This window comes from Plectropomus leopardus, chromosome 3, assembly GCF_026936395.1.
Source record: "Plectropomus leopardus strain MGB_pleo_1.0 chromosome 3, ASM2693639v1, whole genome shotgun sequence".
NCBI lineage: Eukaryota > Metazoa > Chordata > Actinopteri > Perciformes > Serranidae > Plectropomus > Plectropomus leopardus.
In genome coordinates, this window is record NC_142178.1 from 21,805,040 (window position 1) to 21,825,161 (window position 20,122).

The 20,122-nt window shown below is 38.6% G+C and overlaps 1 protein-coding gene across 1 annotated transcript; it reads right to left on the minus strand.

Moving 5' to 3' along the window:
- Nucleotides 1-448: 448 nt before the first annotated feature.
- On the minus strand, nt 449-19,286 carry cpe (carboxypeptidase E). The gene is made up of 9 exons (XM_042485282.2): nt 18,871-19,286; nt 7,102-7,298; nt 6,707-6,874; nt 5,222-5,339; nt 4,668-4,850; nt 3,717-3,856; nt 2,947-3,046; nt 2,551-2,669; nt 449-1,641 (listed from the first exon to the last, which is right to left on the minus strand). Exons 1-9 carry the CDS (start codon nt 19,109-19,111, stop codon nt 1,543-1,545), a joined length of 1,365 nt encoding a protein of 454 aa, XP_042341216.1. The 5' UTR covers nt 19,112-19,286; the 3' UTR covers nt 449-1,542.
- Nucleotides 19,287-20,122: the final 836 nt, after the last annotated feature.

Sequence of the window (20,122 nt, forward strand, 5' to 3'; positions counted from 1 at the left end):
GTTATTTCTTTTTATTTTTTAGGGTTTTTTTGTTTCGTTTTTAAAGGTTTTTTTAGTATCTCAAAATCCCTTCCTGCTAATTTTAAGATTATTTTTTTTGTCATTTCAATATAATTTCACTCCCACATGAGACTTTAATAAACCTCACATGGGAGGGATTGTGGATATTTCTTCATACCACGTATAGTATGAACTGCAGGGGGCACCAACTCATCCCATTTTAATCATGTATATTTCACTGCAACAATCGCTGTCACATTTTTAAAGCCTAATTTAAAGTCTGTTTTATTAGTTCTGAGGGACTAAACATGTCTAACCTTATCTTTCTAGTTTGCACCGTTTGGCCTCATTAAAAAGTGAATTACACCAGTTAACACATGATATTCCCAGTGTCTGACTGGGCTACTCTCTCCTGGACGAGCTGAAACAAAATGCAAGATGACTTCAGTTTGACAACATAAAGAGGGGATTTTATTGATCAGTTCATTCTTTACATTTGTAACCTTTTCTATAGATATACATTCAATAAATTCCTTCTGTGTTCTCAAACCAGATGAACTGCATTCATACAGTCAGCTAGACGTTCTGTGTCCACGCAGAAGATTAGTGTTAATTTATCCTCAATAAAACACTGTGTACATGTACCACAGTTTTTTTCTGTACCACAGTATTCCCTGTGTCGGGTACATACTAAGGAATGGCTTTGGGTAGACTGAGGTGGACAGATTCATACATGTTATGACCTTATCTTCTTTTTTCTTAGTTACAAAAAACACACATTTCTTGCTATACCTATAGTTCATAAATACAGTATATATTATAACCATTCATCTTGTGCTAAAATCAAAGCTGTGCTGCAGTCAGTTAAAAAAAAGAACCTCAACATCAATAACATACAGGGACACGAGCTTGCCTGTATAGATTGTTTACAATATAATGTTTACAGTGAGTTTACAGTGTTTTTAATGTCCCAGATTTTCTCTAAACCATAGCATTGAATGTTTTATATTACAGAGAGAGGAGCAGTGTGTGTGTTTGTGTGTACTTGGACTCAAAAGGTGTGTGTTGCTTTATATCATATTTGTGTATTTTTACTAAAGCCAGGAGAAACGGAGACATTTAAAACAAGAGAAAAAAATGAATATTTTTGGACAGAGCCATGTGGCAATGATGTAAACAGCTCTTTTTACATATATTGTTACTCAGTCACTCGTTGGTTATATAGATGGGTGCCATGGTTACCAAATCACATGTACGATAAAGAACACAATACCACAGAAATCAACACCGATCTCACTGCCATCAAACTACCTGCAAAATCCCTCCGTGTCCATCAGTATTATGTGTCTGCAGGATATTCTACAGGAGTTTGAGGCAAATTATTACATTAATAAACAGTAATAATCAATTAAAATAATGATCGAAAGAGAACAAAATACATAAAGAGACAGTATATTCTTTTTCAGAGTGGACGGGCACACAGAATGTTGAATATATTACATCGATGTGCGGACGGTCCGATCATCAGCCACACAAAACGCCTTAGAAGTTCAGTGTCTCTGACATCATCTTCCACCAGTCCATCAGCTCCTCCCGCTCTTCCTCCTTCCTCTCCATCAGAGACTCCAGCTCAAAGTCCACCTGAGACCGTGCAACATGGAGACACATGTGAGGTGAAGAAGCTGAAGATGCAGTAGATTTTCTGAACAAAATGCCTGTGCATTGTTAAGTGCAAAGAGCATGTACACATACATATACTTTGCAACAAGCAAGTAAGCAAAAATGCATTATTTTTAAAAAAAGATAAATAAAAATAAAGAAAGATAGAAAAAATTAAAAATTAAAATAAAAGAAAGATAAAAGAAAAATAAATAAATACAATTTAAAAGGATGTCAGAGATGTTTTTACAGTGTTATCAAGAATAAGTTATGGGATTGTCTTATTGAAATGGTCTATAAAGGGTTGCCACTTCAGGTAGAACACAATCATCTTTCCTCTCAATGAAAATGTTTTGGTTTTTTTTCAACATGTTAATGTTTCATCACATCATTTAATAAATTTAGCTGGGCTGGTGGGTTTTTCTGTTTCCAGTTCAGCAAAATCAGTCTTCGTGCCAACAATTTCACAAAGCATATCATGTTATATTAGCTATTTGTCAGCTCTTTCGTAGCTGCTTTCACACCAAATAATGCTAGAACTGGGTCTGTTTTTTTATTGTTTTTTCAGTTTTTTTAAAACATATTATTTATAAAGATAAATTTCTAATGTCCCACCAAAGACTTAATTTTTTTTTCAGACTTTCGTCAGTGTCTATCTTGTGTTAAGGACCCCAAAATTGATACACATTAGGTAACAGACCTTCATTTAATAAGATTTTTCTTCAGGGACCTCCATCTGTTACACCAATTTCTTAATCACATTCAGTATTTTCAATTTTAATTGAACAAAAAATTCTGTTGGTACAGCAAGTAAGCTACCCTCTTGGAAATACGACATGAGCACACAGTAAATGTGAGAAAGATTTTGGTTCATGTGTTTGTGAGTCTTACCCTGGTTGCAGGGCTGTAGGGAACAGCCACCTTTTTGATGACGGTCAGGTATCCCGGGGCAGAGGCCGCCACTTTGTAGTTTCCTGGAGCCAGAAGGCGCCAGTAGTCTCCGTCTTTGGCTACAGAGCACAGATTATCTCATTAACACACATAAGTAAGCAACACACAGAACATCTGATGGATCATCAGAAAAGATGTCTTGTTATGGTAATATGATGAGCAGGTGCACATAAAAATCTGCAGATGAAAAATTGGAGCAGTACCAGCTTTGACCACCAGATGCCACTATAGCATCTCATCATCACACTCCACATCATCACGTCAGTGTGGTCTCTGTGGATTGTGTGTTTGTACCATGGATCTATTATGAATTTTGTTTGTACTGGATGCTGATACCTGTGGTGATGTCATGGTCGATGCCCTCCACAGAAATAGTGGCGTTGGAAATAGGGTTGCCCTGGAGGTCACGTACGAAGCCCTTTACACCACGGTGAACCTATAAACACACACACAAACACAAAAAGTGGCAAAATCAAGGCCAGGTTACAACTTTGAAACCTAGATCAGCAGCAGTTTTCTTGTTCGGCATTCAGATGCATTTTACAAGCTTTTTAATCCTTTGAAACTTGAGCAAATTGTTTTGATTTCCTTTGAAAACATCAGGAAAAAAGGCAATGACCAACTTGTCAAGAAAAAATGAAAGAAATTAGTAAAAGGTGAAAATAATTTTATATAAGATTGGAGAATTATTAGAAAATTTTGAGAAAAAAATAAATACAGATAAAAAGAAAACTATAATTATAATAATATTAATTTTAGATTTAAAAAGATGTTACAGAAAAAATGTAATCAATATATAAAATAATTCTCACACATTTCAGCACATTTTAAGTTTTTAAGTTAAGTTTTTTTTTCTTATTTTTGTCTTTTTTTGTTATTTTTTTTTCTATTTTTCGCCTTGTTAAGTTGATTTTACTTCTTCTCATGTTCTAGAAAGAAATCTAAAGGGAAAACATCTGTTTGGGCTTGGATGTAAATGGTACAATGCTCTTTGGGGTGAACACACTAGAAATGACACAAAGACATTTTGGATTCATTTAAACCAAATTCAAAACTACAACAACATTAGATAAAACCTTACTTACAGTCCTGGCGGTGCTGCCTACCTGCTCAATGTAGTTAACCAGTGAGTTGCGGTTCTGCTCCCAGTAGGTCTTGAGTGTGTCCTCATTGGGGAACTTGTCACAGCTGAGCTCCAGAGTGATCTCAAAACAGTTGCTGCTGAGGTAGTTGAAATCCTGCATTCCTGTTATGGGTCAGTTAAAAAGGGAGACACAGAGCGACATTAATGAAAGTGACAGGAAGTAGAGATGTTGTCCATGACAGTAGAAAACATACATATTTAGACATTTTTCATAGAAATGAAAGCCCAGTTAGTCTGGTTTTGGTGATTTTCAGAGGACAGTTTGGCTTCAACTGTTGTCATGGACAAATTATTAGGGTATTTCAGACAAGTTACTTGCCTTTGCAATGACATTTTAAATAGAGCCCAACCAGTTCAATACATCAGAAGCTAATTTATAATCATATTAAAACAAGATTTTGAAGTACAGATATGCAAAAGATATGTTTTGGGTAATTTTGATACATCGCCATTACAAATTTGTACACTACAGAGCACTGACAACTAAATGTTTCAGTACATGTCATTTTTAACCCTTTGAAACCTCCACTAATTGTCTTAATTTCTCTAAACAAAAAAAAAAAAATCCCACACAAGACATTACAAATTATGAGCAACAACAAAAAATACTTCAAATAAAATTTAAAAAAAGAAAAGCAAAGAAAAAATGTCAAAGCTAAACAAAAAGTAAAAAAACAAATAAATAATAATAATTCATAGATAAAATAGCTAATAATAGTTAGAATAATAATTATTATAAATATAGTTTTCTGGACATTTTTCCCTATTTTTCAAAATTATTATCTTCTAATAATGGTCTCTGTCCCTCTCTATCCGAATCAAATCATGAGATGCCCACCCTTAGTTTTAACCTATAAGCCAAGGCATCTCTTTACTTGCAAAACACAAAACCACACACATTGTTGTCTCTTACCCCCCGGCACGCTGTACCACGCCCCTCCGTTAGTGATGCCATCTTTGAAGCTGGAGTCATCATCGTTCTTACGGCAGGGGGGTCGGTTAGAGTTGGACATGACTGGGTTGTAAATGGAGTAGGCCTTCGCCAGAGACTTGAACATCATGTCATCAGGACTGGCACTGTACTCATGGGTGGAGCCTTACAGGAGGAATGAGCAGGACGGGAACACACAAAATGTGCAACTGTGATGAAATATTGACTTATTAAACACCTGCATCTGCAACACATTAAGAGAGCTTGCGTGAGTACATTTTGTTTACGCTGAATAACGATGCACAGGAAGCCGTAATGGTAAGCATTTTTCATCTGATTTAAATTAAAGTTACGACATTGTGAAGTAAAAGAAATAAAACGTTTGTTGTTTCATTTATAGGTTAAATATTTGTCTCATTAAATCAGCGGAAACTTTCTCATACAGAGCAGGGTCGCATTTTATACACAGTTTTACAACCCAAACAGTAAAAGCAGGGTGTGTTCAGGACTGTATGTCCACATGTGTGTTTATGTACCAGTGCGAGTCTCATCATATGGGTAGTTAGCCACCACGTCTCCTCCATGCAGGTTAGCTGAGAGCACGAAGGGGATGTCCATGATCCAGTGGATCACTGCCTTGGTCTCTGGAGCCAGCTGCGATGACAAAAACACAATAATTATTTATTCTTAAAAACGTACACCTCACCTTCAAACATGTCAAAGAGACATTTCTGTATTTTCTTAGAGAGCATTAAAAAAAAGCCTGGTAATATTGTATTTACTTTGTTGTTTGCAACAAATCCCATGAAATAACCAAAAAACAAAAATGAAGTAAAGACTGATATTATTTATTACTCTATGCTGCAGAGCTCCCAAAAACTGCACAAAAACTATCAAAATGCATCAGACTGCTGCACTGAGTGTCATGTTCGCTCATAGTTAAGTTTATTTTAAACCTTAAATACTAGATATTTTGTCCACTTGAGGGCGGCAGAAACAAGGCAGCACTGACATCATCACCTTTTAACCTTTGACAAACTTGTTAGCAGACAGTTCATTATTACACATCCAGCAGTTTAACAGACAGTTCACTCCTAAATCAAAAATACACATTTGTCCTTTTACCTGTAGTGATATTTATCAATCTGGCTTGTTTTGGTGTGAGTTACCAAGTGTTTGAGATATTTATTGTAGAGATGTCTACCTTCTCTCCAATATAACAGAGCTAGAGTTAACAAAACTCAACAGCTATGTCCCTGTCCATAAACCATGGACAGGGTGACTCAAGATAATCCACAGACCTTGTTGTGAGTAGTTTCATGTCAGAACTACTTTCTTTCTACCGAACTACACCCGCCAACCACATCACTGTGCAGAACTAAGCATGCATCTACTCGTGGACAAGAGACTCATGACAGTGCAAGATGTAAACATTAATGGCGTCCTGCTCAGCAAGTAGTTAAGTAGATCAGTGGTACTGGGAGAGCTGGCCGTTGATGCATGTTTCCTTTCTAACATATGTTCATTTAATACATTAATATTATAAAGAAAATCAATTATAGCCAATTAAGTCAATTCTACACTAATCTCTATAAACAGATTTCTGCAGAAGATTTTGGTATCAGAAATGTTCTGGTTTGCATTCGTAGTCTGAGTTGTATTGACCACTCACCTTTGAGCACCTGGTTAACAGTTGAAGACTAGTTATATGAGATTTTTTTTTTTTTTTAAATTCATTTGTTCAGCCGGCACATGGATGAGGAACTAACGTACTCAAAAAATGATTTTTAGTTGTTGTTTTTAGACAAATGAAATTATACTTATATATTTGTGACCCATCAATGAATATTTATATGTTCAGAGAGAATAAATGGGTGTGGGGCTGAGTGTGAAAAAGAGCATGAATAAGTTGTAAAGTTTGGAGTGAAGTTATGTTGTTTTGTTCTTTTCATGGGATTTGTTGCCAATAAGAAATAACTGCAACCTCGTCCAATAATCACTTCTACTGACTCTTTTCGTACCTTGGTGTTTTCATCCACAGCCTTCTTCATGTTTTGCAGCAGGTGGTTGTTGGCTCCGCCCTCACGCTCATTGATGTATATGATGCGGTCCAGGTCTGGGAAGTTGCGGTTCAGATCCACGCCCTGCGCGTTACTGCGGCCGACAAACCAGTCCTTGATCTCTCCAGGCTGAGCAGGAAACAGGAGATTTTGTTTACAAATGTAGGAGTAAAGGGATGCGAGTAAAGGGAGATTTAATAGTAACTATCCTTGCTCTGTGCGTGTGTGTGTCAGATTTAAAGCCAACAGTTGTGGAGTCGATATTTGTTGTCTCGTAAGCTTAATCTGTCTGGTGGTAAATCCTCGGATCAGGTTTGTGAATACACAGTGTGTTTCTTGTGGTGTTGTGTCATCACCTGTGATGCTGCCTTCTCGAAGCCGTCTGGGTTCATGGAGGGCATCAAGTGGATGCGGGTGTTGTGGACGAGGTCGATGATGGTCTCGTTGCCTTGCTGGTACTGGTTGCACAGGTACTGAGCCAGGTAGATGAGCAGCTCTCTGCCCACGGCCTCGTTGCCGTGCATGTTGGCGATGTACTTAAACTCAGGCTCCCCTGAAGGAAAGAAGAAGAAGCCACTTGCTGTGTTACTGCGACACAGACAGAGCTATAATTCTGCATTATGTATTCAAGCTTCATCTGGATAGCGTCTTTAAGGCTCAGAGCGAGATGCTGAACTGAATAAAAATAAGACTAACAGGAACATTTTAGAAAGAAGGAGAATTTTACCAAGGTGGACAATGAACACACCTTTTACCAGCTAAAACTAGCCACACTTTACGTCACAAAACACAACTGGGCCACGTAATCACAAAAAGCAATATCACAATAACGTCACAATCTTTGTAAGAGCAAGCCATTCAAGTCAGTTACCATGGAAACAAACATTTATTGGGACCAAGTCAAGCCCACTGATAAAGCATTGTCATTGTTAGGGAGGTTACTCTGGACACACACACACAGCATTACAATGTAACACTGTGTCCTCACACACCAGCAGTGGCAAACACACTGACTCATCAGCTGAAAGGTTAAACACAAGTGAACTCAGTCCAGAACTCCATTTGGACAATAATGACCGAGAGACGGTGGATTATTGAGTGACGCTGTCACGGACAATCTTGGTGGAGTGACAGGTCAGGGATCACATTTGACTACATCACAGGAAATGTTGACTTCAGGACAAATTTAGGGATCCTCTGGGGTTTTTGCAACCTCATGCTGTTTTTAACTTGTAACCAGTGAGCCACCCTTCATGCTCTCACTGCCCTTACAAAAAAAGCCTATGTAAAATTTCCCTTTTCACATTAGCACTGAGAAATGTGCAGTATTTCAGCAGTGCTTAAGAAACTTTGCTTAAAATAGGTATACAGGCGCAATGGCAACTGAAAAGATGTTTCAAATGCCATAAATAAGTGAAAATTCTATCTGATATGTGAGTCTCTCTCCTGAAAAAAAGGTGTTTCACATTTGATTATCAAATAAAATCTTAAAATGTCCAACCAACAGTCATTAAAGGTCTAATGTGTAGTATTTAGCGGTATGTAGTGGTGAGGCTGAAGAAATGAAACTTTCTTTCATGTGCTAACCGATTGTTAGCACAACATTAAACATAGCAGCAACATTAACTGATGTTAATGATGCATTTAATGTAAAGTTTGAGAAAGCAAAATCAGTGATTTCTTCTTAACACACTATAAATTTGGAGAATACATATTAAAAATGTAAAAAAAAAACATTAGGTACTGTGGAGTACTGCACTGTGGAATTGAACCATTAAACTGCGTCTCAGATCAGAGAATACTGCTCATTTTTTCACGATTTCGAAACCAAAATTTATATACCTGGCAGTTTTTTTGATGATTCAAATTTGGCTGGGGGGTTATTAACACAGTTTCAGTGGTGACAGACCCATTACACGTATTTATTTTTGTTTTACCCGCACTTTAATTTAATGTCTGCAGTGCTTTCATTTTCATACTGTAGAGTAAGCGCACTACTTCCAGTTTAGCCCTCCGCTAACTTGAATGGGGATGAAATCATTTCTGTGGCTCTTCTAGAATTTATCGGACCTAATCAATCAAATCCAGATAATGACACAAATCATTTTGCTGGGGTTTTGACACTAAAAAAAAGTGAAGATGCAAGGTTTACACCCGACAATGACGATATGTAACTGTGTTTCTCTGTTCAAATGATGTTTGCCATGTCAGTGTACAGCCATAAAACATGAATAGACAGCTTTCCCTTTACTTGCTTTGTTTTCCTTTATCATAGTAAGTATAGGCTTTATGTCTATTTATATCGCCGTTGTCTATAAAGCCGTGTGTTAATGCTTTAACCATCTGTTTAATACACTGATACACTAATACACAACTGTCTATTTCTTCTCTTCTCTGAGTCTATTCAAGGAATGCAAATATACACACACATTAGCGCAAGGGAAGTGCAACTGAGGAGCTATATAAAGCTCTTTTAAAAAACGATGAAGAGAATGATAAAGTCTGAGCTACAAGTGTACATTAACTACAAAACAAAGATTAGCGGCTTTCTGTGGCTGGACGAGAATAAAGGAACTTCTCCGAACGCTGAGGAATAAAAAAAAAAAAGTCTTTTGTTCAGATATGAGTTATGAAATGTAGCCAGAGAGCGGCAGATGGTGAGAAGTGTGTGTGTGTGTCTGTTTTTGTGTATGTTTTAAACCAAATTGCAGCAGGGGGCTGGTTTTATTGGGGGCTTGTGTGTGTGTTTTAATGTTTTTTTACTCTAATTTGGCCATTATTAGGGATTCTTTTTTACCGATTTGCACTTTTCACTTCATTAAAATTAATGTGGCAAGCTAATATGTTATAAAAATAATACTTTCACCATTTCAAGTGTAAATTTCTGTCAATATTTTCACATTTGCATCTTTTTTTTATCCATTTTAGCATATTTCTTTGAGTGTTTAATGTATCCCAGTGGCTACACACACACCGCCCAGCACACATCTGGTAGTCGGGTTATTTTTAAACGCTCAAATCTGGTTCCTCTCTGAGTTGCTACTAATGATTTCAAGACTACAATTAACTCTTTCTGTTCTGACGTTGGTGAATGTTTTTTACAGGCTTTGGAGGCCCGACAAAACTGCCAAACACATGCACTCACACGTTCGTACACTCGCGCGCACACTTTGAAGTTGGACTCTGCCAAAATGAGTTACTACGATTCAAGCTATTACACAGATGCTCAGTATCTGGAGACCTTTCCTGTCTCCAACACATGTAGTACATACTGATGAATTTACGATGCAGGGTAAGCAATAGGAGGGCTGATGATAGTTTACTGCATTCAGTATTTTGTATTAATATCACTGAATATCATTTCTGCTAACTCATGCTTATGTAACAGCTCTGTTTACTCCTTTTTAATCTCAAATACATACAACGGCGAGCATGATGCATCACTGTGTAGGTGGGACACACATTTTCCTAATTGTACGTGGAATTGTGACATTTTTGGCTGTAATTAACAATTCATTACAGTTCATTGTTCGGTCCATAAAATACCAGAAATACCAGTTTACAATGTTTTCCAAAAGTAGATGTCTTGAAATGTCTTGTTTTGTCTGACCAACGGTCCAGAAGCTAATTATATTCAGTCAACGATTATATAAAACAGAAAGTAGCAAATTTTCACATTACAGAAGTTGGAGAATGATTATTGTTTGAAAAATAAGTGAAATGCTTTATCAATTACCAAAACAGTTGCAAACAAGGCGGCAACCATTGTAGAAAAAAATGGATTTAGCTACCTATCTACTGCATTATAGTCTACTGTTTTGACGCCTCAAGTTCGGCAATTTGGCTTTTACCATCTGTTTTTTTGGAACCAGAAGTGACCATATTTGGGCGAGAGGTTGGCGCTGTGCAAGGGCGAGGGGTGGATCTGACTGAGAAGCAGGGGACATAATCTGCAGACAACCTCTCACTAAAAGCAGCCTGCTCTCAGTTATGCTTAACTTTAATTTAATAAAATGTAAACAGCTTTTGTAAACTTTTTCATTATTTTGGCACTTCCATGTTGATGTTTTCAGCCCAGAGGTTGCTGCTTCTCAGCAACCCCAATCACCAGGATAAATCTTGGCATTGTACATTCCAAAAAATTACAGATACATTGCATTTCTGTGTTATCGTGTAGCAGATACGATACGATACGTTAAAAGTTTATGTTTTTCTGTGTTTCAACAAAGCTGTGTTTAAGTTTGGGCAGAAAAAAACCACTTGGTTATAGTGAGGAAAAGGTACGTTTTGGCTTAAAATACCCGGTTCTGGTGACATTATCCTTGCTGGAAATGCAGGAATGTCTCAGTAAAAAACAACAGCTTTTTGTGACACTATCCCCATGGAAAAACAGTGATGGGTCGCTAAAAAACACCCATGTTTGGCAGCTAAAAAATGCAGGAAACACAGCAATGAATTGCCGAAAAAAAACGGTTTTGTGAGACTTGAAGAGTGGTCTGTAGCTTGGCAAGCATCTCGCCTAGGAGTCACGTCATCCACCGCAAAGTCAGAGACAGAAACAATTATATGATACGCATGAAACACAGAAATGTACAGAAACGTACAATGCCAACATTTTTGTCTGGTGACTAGGATCTTGCTATTTAAGTTTTTGTAACTCATAAAATCAACTGTTTTTGCTCAGAACTATTGATGACCCTCTTGTTCACATGTATTTTTACTTGAAAAAGAAGACTGCTGCACTGCTGCCCATTTTTGGAAGTATTAGATATTCAGTGTCGACAACCTTCGTTTGTCCTTGGTTTTTATATATTTCACATGTGAAAACAAATGTGAAAAGTTAAAGACAGATCTTAAACATCCCCACGAGGTGGAGATCTTCTGAATATTTGTAAATGTCTGATCCTCACAGCTCGGCTCCCCACAGGTCGATATAACATCTGAGGCTGACAAAACCCACTGCATCATCTTACACTTTGTCAGGGATTATCAGGAGTGTCTGGCAGGTGATCAATACGGTCTCCTAGGTGACCACGTCATAATGACTGCCACTGCGACGTCATTAGGGAAGCACCACATTAGAGGGCTCTCAGTCGTCGTGGCAACCCTTATAGGGACAGGTGCTGAGGGACACAAATCAACTGGGAGGCTGAGTAAATACACTCTCACTCTGCGTCTGTCTGCCCGTCTCGTGCTCCTACACACATTTATATATGGGCAGTTTGTTAGCTTTGATCGACTGCCAGCTCTGACATCTGATATTACACAGACATACGGAGAAGATGGAGCACTGCAAAAGTAAAAAACGATAAATGATAAATGTTGGATCATATAATATATCTACTGAGAGCCAAAGCTTCTGTAACTCAACCAGATTTCTCTCTGTTTTATATTTTACTTTTAAAACCCCCTGAACTGCTGAGTTGTCCATTCTACATAGAGGCCTTTCAAATTTACTAAGGCTGCTGCTAATTATAATTTTATGATAAAATAATTTGCACATTATTTTCCCAAGTAACTGAATGTTTCGTCTTTGCAGTGGTGCCTTAGGGGCCGTACACATGCCGTGTTTTTTGCGTGCTCAATTCTTTCAAAGGAGATGCGCAGCAGGCACCCTCATAAGCTACGCTGTTGCCGTTACAATGTGCAAGGGCTTCCAAACGCCTATTTTTTTTAAGTGTGATGACTACATCCCGTGATTAACAGGGTTCAACTTTGAAACGCAGCAGCACGCATGTGACGAGGAATAACCAATCACAGCAGGCAGATATGTCTCCTTTCTTCCGTAAATATCAGTCTCTGATAAATACGGAGAAATTCATCATTCTCATGCAGGGATAACCTGAGTTTTACGTCTCTCCCACAACCTATATTTTGGGCCCTGGAAGAAGGTCTTAGCCACTTGTTGTAACCTTCTATTTTTATGACACATAAAAGCTTCAAAGTTTGCGTGTGGGGTATTTACTGACGTATATTTGTCGCAGAATAAAACGTGAAAGTCTCTTAAGCTTGTGTTAACCACAGACCTTATTTAAGGCTTCTAACCAAAAACCTATTCAAAAAACCCATTGACTTTGAACCGGAGGTGCTGAAATGCAAATTCATTTCCTGGTTTTAGGACTTATTACTGACGTCACAGCATGCTGAGGTGCAGCATATGAAGCTCGCAAACCACACAAAAATGAACTACCAAGATACCAAATCAAATAAAACTGAGAGCATAAAAGGAATGGTGGAAACAAAAACAGAAAGGAAGCTTTGGCAGCAGAAGAAGCAAACCAGCATGAAGAATAAGTCGAAGCGCAGTGAAGGCAGAGAGGAGGAGGAAGCATGTCGGTGTCTGATGTATAATAAATGACCTCTGGCTGATGCCTTGGCCTTTCTCTCATCTTCCTTCCGCTTCTGTCTCTCCCTTATTCCCTCTACATTCTTTCACCCATTACTCTTCTGCTCCCTCGTCACCCTTACACTCCTGTTTTTCCGTTTTCTCAATCATCATTCCTTTCTTTTTTTCATCTCCATCTTTCATAGGCTCCTCTTTCCTCTCAGCTGTTTTTGATATCTCTTCTAAAAGAGGCTCCTCAAGGCTAAAATGTCCGCAAAACGACGCACTGGATTTATTACTAATATCTTCTATAGTAATGTGCACTATTAAATCCATGATGACTACAACTTTACATTCAATATATGTCATTTGATACAATCATATCCAGCAGTGTTTCTGGCAGACTTTGACTGTATGCATGCTCACTGGGGATTACATACTTCCTCCGACAGTCCAGCGTCTCCCCCACATGAGATGGTCTACAGCATACTGGATGAAGCCTCATACTGACATGATTTTTTTTCACCTTTAGACAAAACCGAAACCATCACAAGATAGGGTTTCTCCTCATACTAGAAGCTGTATAAATAGTTCCAGACAGAAGATTCAGAAGAGTTTAGCCAGAGCCCATTTCACTGAAGAAAAGCCCCTCTTTTCAGCTCGTACACACTCAAATATGTCCCAGCTGCAAGAGGTAAACACCTCCTTCTAATGAGAAAACATGTTGCCCCTGTTTAGAGGCGGAAGAAGTAAATGTAGCAATTCCACACTATAAAACTATTCCATTAAAGGCAAAAGTCCCGCTATCAAAAACTTACCTAAGTAAATGTACAGAATTACTATAATAAATACTGTTGAATTTTATTATACATGTGTTAATGTCAGTTTTGTAGTCGAGTCACCAACTCTTGAGTCCGAGGCAAGTCTCGAATCACCAGTGTTCGAGTCCAAGTCACCAAAGAAGAGCCTGAGTCATCATCATGCACACTCAAAGAGCTGATATACAAGTAAAACTAAGGTCTATATTTAACAAAAATGACACCTGTCATTCCAAATGGAGACTAATTAAAATTACACTCTTGTGCTTTAGACTACCTTAAATTATATAAACATCATGACAATAAAGTAGCTAAAACTCTAAAGCCCCATTCGGGACCTTAGGGGCCTTCCAGGCTTCATTTTTGGATCACTGAGGGGCGTATTTTTTGTTCAGATGTTGTTTTGCTTCAATCAATCTTTCTTACAGCTAGAAATGTGAAGGGGTATTACTGCCCTTATTAGCTGTCCTTGGTTTAAACCATTGCCGACTAGTCGTGACACATTTATGATATCAATTTAATTGTTTAAGTACATTTTTGGACCATTAGATAATTGTTTGAGTTCGAGGGTTGAGAAACAATTAACACTATTGTTTCTCAACATAAACACTATGCGACATTAGATAAATACAAAACCATATTAATGAGTCCAGGTATATTATGCAAATTGCCCAACATATGCAAGTTAGCATCCAGCAGTTCCCTGATGCTGGGGACCATTACTATACATTTATAATGTAAAACTTTGGGGTACTCAACATTACTGGGTTTACAATGGGGCTCTATAGGCTGGCAATTGGACTACAACCAGAGTGTGCCAAGGCAAGATTATGACTATATATATATACACACACACACACATACTGTATATATATATATATATATATATATATATATATATATATATATATATATATATACACAAGACCGGGTCAAAATGCATTTGATTACGATATCATATGGCCAAACAAAAATACTCTATACACAATACAATATAGCTCTCTCATGTCTGTAACATGTTCTTTGCAGATGATGTGGTTCTGTTGGCTTCAGAAGACTGTTACCTCCAACACTCACGGGAGTGGTTTGCAGCCGAATGTTAAACTGGATGAGAGTCAGTACCTCCATGCCTGAGGCCATCATTCTCAACCATAAAATGGTGAGCGAGCTACTGCCCGCGCAAAGGAGTTAAAGTAGTATTTTAGCACTGTCCTTTTATTTTTTTTGTGCTAATTTCAGGTAATTTTCTTGCAACTTTTTATTTGCTCAGGTTTCAAAGGGTTAAATAAAAATAATGATATATATTATTTAAGAACATTGGACTATGGACTATGGACTGCTGGAGTAACCCGAGTCACTTTCCACTGCTGTTCCTACACTGTGTCTCAATATACTGTATATTAATATGTAACCAGTGTGTTTACACTCTTGGCTATAGGCACTTCCTGTGCTGCAGTGTATGACAGATGGCTGCTCACTGACAGATGCACGAGCTCAGGCCCGTCGTCCTCCGGAGCCATCCAGCCAGCCAACCAGCCAACCACGAGCTGCCAGTCAGCTCAGTGCACTAAGCCGATCTGTTGCCCCGGCAACTGCTATTTCGGCTCCACCTTAGAGTTTGGACACACAGTGCGAGGTCAGATAAAATATTGGTTGGGCCCTTTCAAGAAGAAGCTTAAAAGGGTTTCCTGTCTTTGCAGATTTTATTCTTCCTGACTCATTTCTCTTCTCTGACCTGAAACCAGCATCTTTCAGCATCTCCTTTGCCCTGTCTGTCTCTGGAGCTCCTCTTCTCTGTTTCCTTCTCTGTTTCATCACCCTCCGTCTTGCTCTGGATGTTTTGCTCAGTAGAGGTGGAAGTAGAGGAGGGGAGGGGGGAGGTGCTGCCCCTGTTGGTGAAGCAGCGGCTTGGAAACTCATCTGGTAGTAATAAGGTCTCTGCATCGCTACTGTGACTCATGCCGGCGCACGCCCACCAGACTATTACGGGCTTATTTAGAACGTGCATACGGTCATTAGACTCTGTGACCACGCAGGCAGCTAAACACACACAACCTGTGGTGCACCATTAAGACCACACAGAGAAGAAAATACACTTTTACGCAAAATGCTACATGCGAGATATGATTAACACGCCACAGACTCGACTGGTAACCACATATACTATAACTACAGGCAAAGAGCTCTTTTTTTTTTATTTTGAGAGCGCTGCTTCAGGATTACTTGTGTGAAATTAATCGCTTCCTGCTGTATATGTTTAGCGAGTAGGACAGGAATCACTGACCCGTACCCAGACGTTCATTAAGGTTAAATGGACTGAAGGTTAATCCATTCATGTTACATTACTGCTCTCAGTGCTGACCAAAGACTGTATGAAAGAAGAGGCCATAGCCACCATAATGTCACCCACTGGTTTGTGGACTACTGTTTTGAAGCCTCAGGTTTTGCCATTTCAGCTGTTGCCATCTTTTTTTTAACCAGAAGTGATCATATTTGGGCAAAAGGTGGAGCTGTGGATGAACGAGGGGTGGATCTGACTGAGAACGCGAAGTAGAAGTCATTAGGGGTCAACCGATATTGGTTTTTCAGGGTCGATATCGATACCGATAATTAGTAGTTAATGAGACAGATAACCAATATTTGTAACCAACATGCATTCACAATAAAAATAAAATCTTTCTGTCAATATTTAGAATTTGTAATATAACAAACTTCAACATAAAACTTTGCTTAAATGTCTTTAGCAAATGTTTAATCAAAACTGAAACTTTCAAAATCATATACAGCACGTTCCCAGCAACCTTTTTTATAAAGTCATGACAACTTAAACTTAGACAATTTAAACTTAAACAAAAAATAAATAAATAAAATAGATTCCTGAGGTTTTATAAAGTAAAAGTTCCTCCAGTGCTAACACTTTCTTTGCATTTAATTAATTTTATTGGCAATCGTTACAATAAAACACTGATACAGATAATCGTCAAAATGCCAAATATCTGCCCCGATAATCGGCCAGGACAATAATAATCGACCCTCAGAAGTCATGGTAGCAACTTGTCAATTACAAGGCAGCCGTAAAGCATACCCTGCTTTATCGTCTATTTTACTCTAAAGGCCCTGTCCAGCTGCATTGTCACTCAGCTTTTTTTTAAATTTTATTTTATTTTTTAGATTCAGCATGTGGAATCGATGTCAGACGCTGTGGAACCTGTCAGTGAACGCAATCACTCATGAGGGGAGAAACAGAAGTGAGGAAAGCAAAGAAATGACTTAAGTCAAGAGGGTGTGAGATCAAAACAAACTTGCTGTTAGACAAGATTATGTTTTTAGCATTTTGAGCTCTTTAACAGAAACGGTTTATGATAGTTTGTCATTGTTCGCTCGTGCACAGTAAATATCGTTTGTTCTTTCTACACCAGGTTGCGGTGTTAATGTGTTAACTGGCTAACTAGCGTCTTAAATCCATCCTGTTAGGCTTGATGAGTAGAACCGTCGCCACCTGCTGGTAGGGAGAGTTATTTTCTCTCACACAGACACAGACGGTACGTGCTAGTTGGCTGTTAGATGCCATCTTTACGTGCGACTCACAGACAACATGAGGCGACGCGACAGCCATCCTTTCGTCACCACTAGTTTTTTGCATGGTGCCTCTAGGCCTTAAATGGAACCATAATCTACAAAATAAACATCATGCTGTATAGAAGAAAACGCTAAACTAGCCTCCAGCTGGTCATTTTTGGGGATTAAGGGGTTAAAAGTGGTCAATTTGGTGGCATATTTTTAAAATGCAGTATGAGAGATTTTGTCTAGGATCAAACGATAAAGTCCTGGACTTTTTTTTGTGCACAGCTTTTTGAGATGGAGACAAACATCCAAGTCAACTTAACGTTCAGTTTATGATACTGAGAGAAAGACAATTTTTATCTGCAAAACAAGAACATAATGATATATAGTGTGATTTATTTCAAACTTGAAATAAATCATATCAGGGAAGACGTAAAGGAACATAAAAAGAATCTGGCTATTATTTATCTCCATCACTGAAGCATCTTGAAATAATTCAGGCCTGTCTTTCAATTTCCAAAAAGCCTTTAAAAAACAGGCTTCATTGAAAGCTGGTGTTTAATTTTCTCCCGACCTTTAAGGTGTTTACTCAACTCCTGCTGTTGAATTTCAAGGAGATTTTGCACATCTTAAGTAATAATGCATACAAAAACACCTAATGTGGATTCTTACTCCTTTTAGGTGTGACTTTGGAGAAAAAAAGAAGGTGCTTAGCATCTAAAAATAGCAGAGGTGGTTGCCCACATTTGCACCTCCTGTGGCTGGTGTTCCCCTCAAACCGTTTGCTCACTTCGTCTATGGTTTCTTCTAGCCTGCTGGAGAAAGATGATGTGAAGTCATGGCATAATTTAGCTCCACCAAGAAACATCATACAGAGCTTCATTTAATATTCAGCTTCCCTCTTTGAAGGCTGCGCATCAACTCTTATTTCTCAGAGATGTTGCAGCCAGCACTGCTGATACATCTGTTTTTGATTGGCAGAGACGTTAATTGAAAAGCCCAGTGAACCGTGGCGTGGTTCACCGCGTTTGGGATGTTTTCTCTCAGCATCACGACTCGGGATAAGCACGAAGAGATCTTTATCAACCAGCAAAATGGCGGCTTTGCGTGGCTGATCCCACAATCTACCATCTACACTCCTCTGAAGTGATGCAGCAGGCCCTCGCGCTTTTCACGCACACGGATACGAAACACCTGCGCTCCTCCTCTGTACACTTCTCCGGTCATTTCAGCCATACACACACACACACACACACACACAGACGCACATTTCTGAACATGAAATAAGAGCATCAGCTCTGCGCAATAGTGCGTGATGTGTTTGTGTTATGATCACAGCGTGCGGTGGAGGACAAAGGGAGTAGGGATGGGGTGCACATTCAGCGCATTATGAAGCTTTCTGCATGCGTAAAACTGACCAGGCTCGTGCGTCCCGGGGTTGTCGGACATCTCCAGCACCAGCAGCTCGCGGCCCTCGAAGCTCTCCCCGATGGTGTAGATGCGGGTGATGGTCGGACACTGCAGCCACACCGACACCAGCGCCTTCCGCAGCTCCTCATAGCGGTGGTACTCGAAGGAGATCTCCCCCTCGGTACCGGCGGCGCTGACCAGCGCGACCACCGCGGCCCCGAATAAAACTACCGTGGTGAACGGCTTCATTTTGACGTGTCCTCTTTTCCCTAAGCCCTGTCTGTCTGTCTGTCTGCCTGCGGCTTGGTCCCAAGCCTTATCTCAGTGCTGCAGCCTCGCTTTAGGCTATAAATACCTCTCTCCCTGCACTGCTGCTGCTCTCTCTCCCTCTACCCGAGTGTGATGCGCTGCCGTACCTGAGCGCGCGATCCCACCACCGTCAAGACTGACACAATATGCACACATCCGGTCACAACTGTCAAAATAAAGACTCCTTTCTGTCCCAGAGACGAACAGCAGAACTAGTTAATGTTTTATTCTTCAGATGACAGGTTATAAAGTGAAGATACGTTGAGAAAGACTAAAAAGTTGGAAATACAGTAAAAAAAAAAAAAGAAATAACATATGGAATATCAATTCGGTGCAAATGCAAAATATACACACCTTGTGGATTTTTGGAGTTTGGGACAATAAAGAACAGTTTGTATGAAAACCTAATGAAAATAATTATTATAAAAATAACCTCATAAACCTAATAAAAACTAATATCAACAAAATAATGATGATAATATAATAATGATAATAATAATAATAATAATAAATAGTAACTTTGTTATTATTATTATTATTTTTAGACATTATGGATTAATTCTATAGCCATTCAATACATGTGAAATAATCAATTGTTCAAATGCATTTTATCATGCATTTTTATGCATTTTTCCTCCTGCTCTTGTCAAAATAACATTTAATTGGGGAACCCAGTAGCTCATCTGGTAAAGAGGGTTCCCTTATGCACAAAAAGGCTGGTTTCATCTTGGGCAAATGTTAAGATGTGTTGGATTTTCTATGCTGTAAACAATAATGAAAATTGCAAACGTACTGAAAATCAAAACATTTATTATTTTGCAAGTGATTTTATCTTAAAGGGGACCAAAGTAAATTCAGATTATGAAAAATGTATTCCAAAATTAATTTGTCTGATGGAAAAGCCTACAACAGAAAATCAAGCATGACTAACATGAATTGAAATAACAAATC

Bases quoted from the DNA above. Each gene is read 5' to 3' on its own strand.
- cpe (XM_042485282.2), bottom strand. From the start codon at position 19,111: ATGAAGCCGTTCACCACGGTAGTTTTATTCGGGGCCGCGGTGGTCGCG. The intron at 7,299-18,870 runs GTCAGTTTTACG...TCTTTCCTTCAG, and splicing joins CCCCGGGACGCACGAGCCTG to GGGAGCCTGAGTTTAAGTAC. The intron at 6,875-7,101 runs GTGATGACACAA...TTTCCTGCTCAG, and splicing joins TCGAGAAGGCAGCATCACAG to CCTGGAGAGATCAAGGACTG.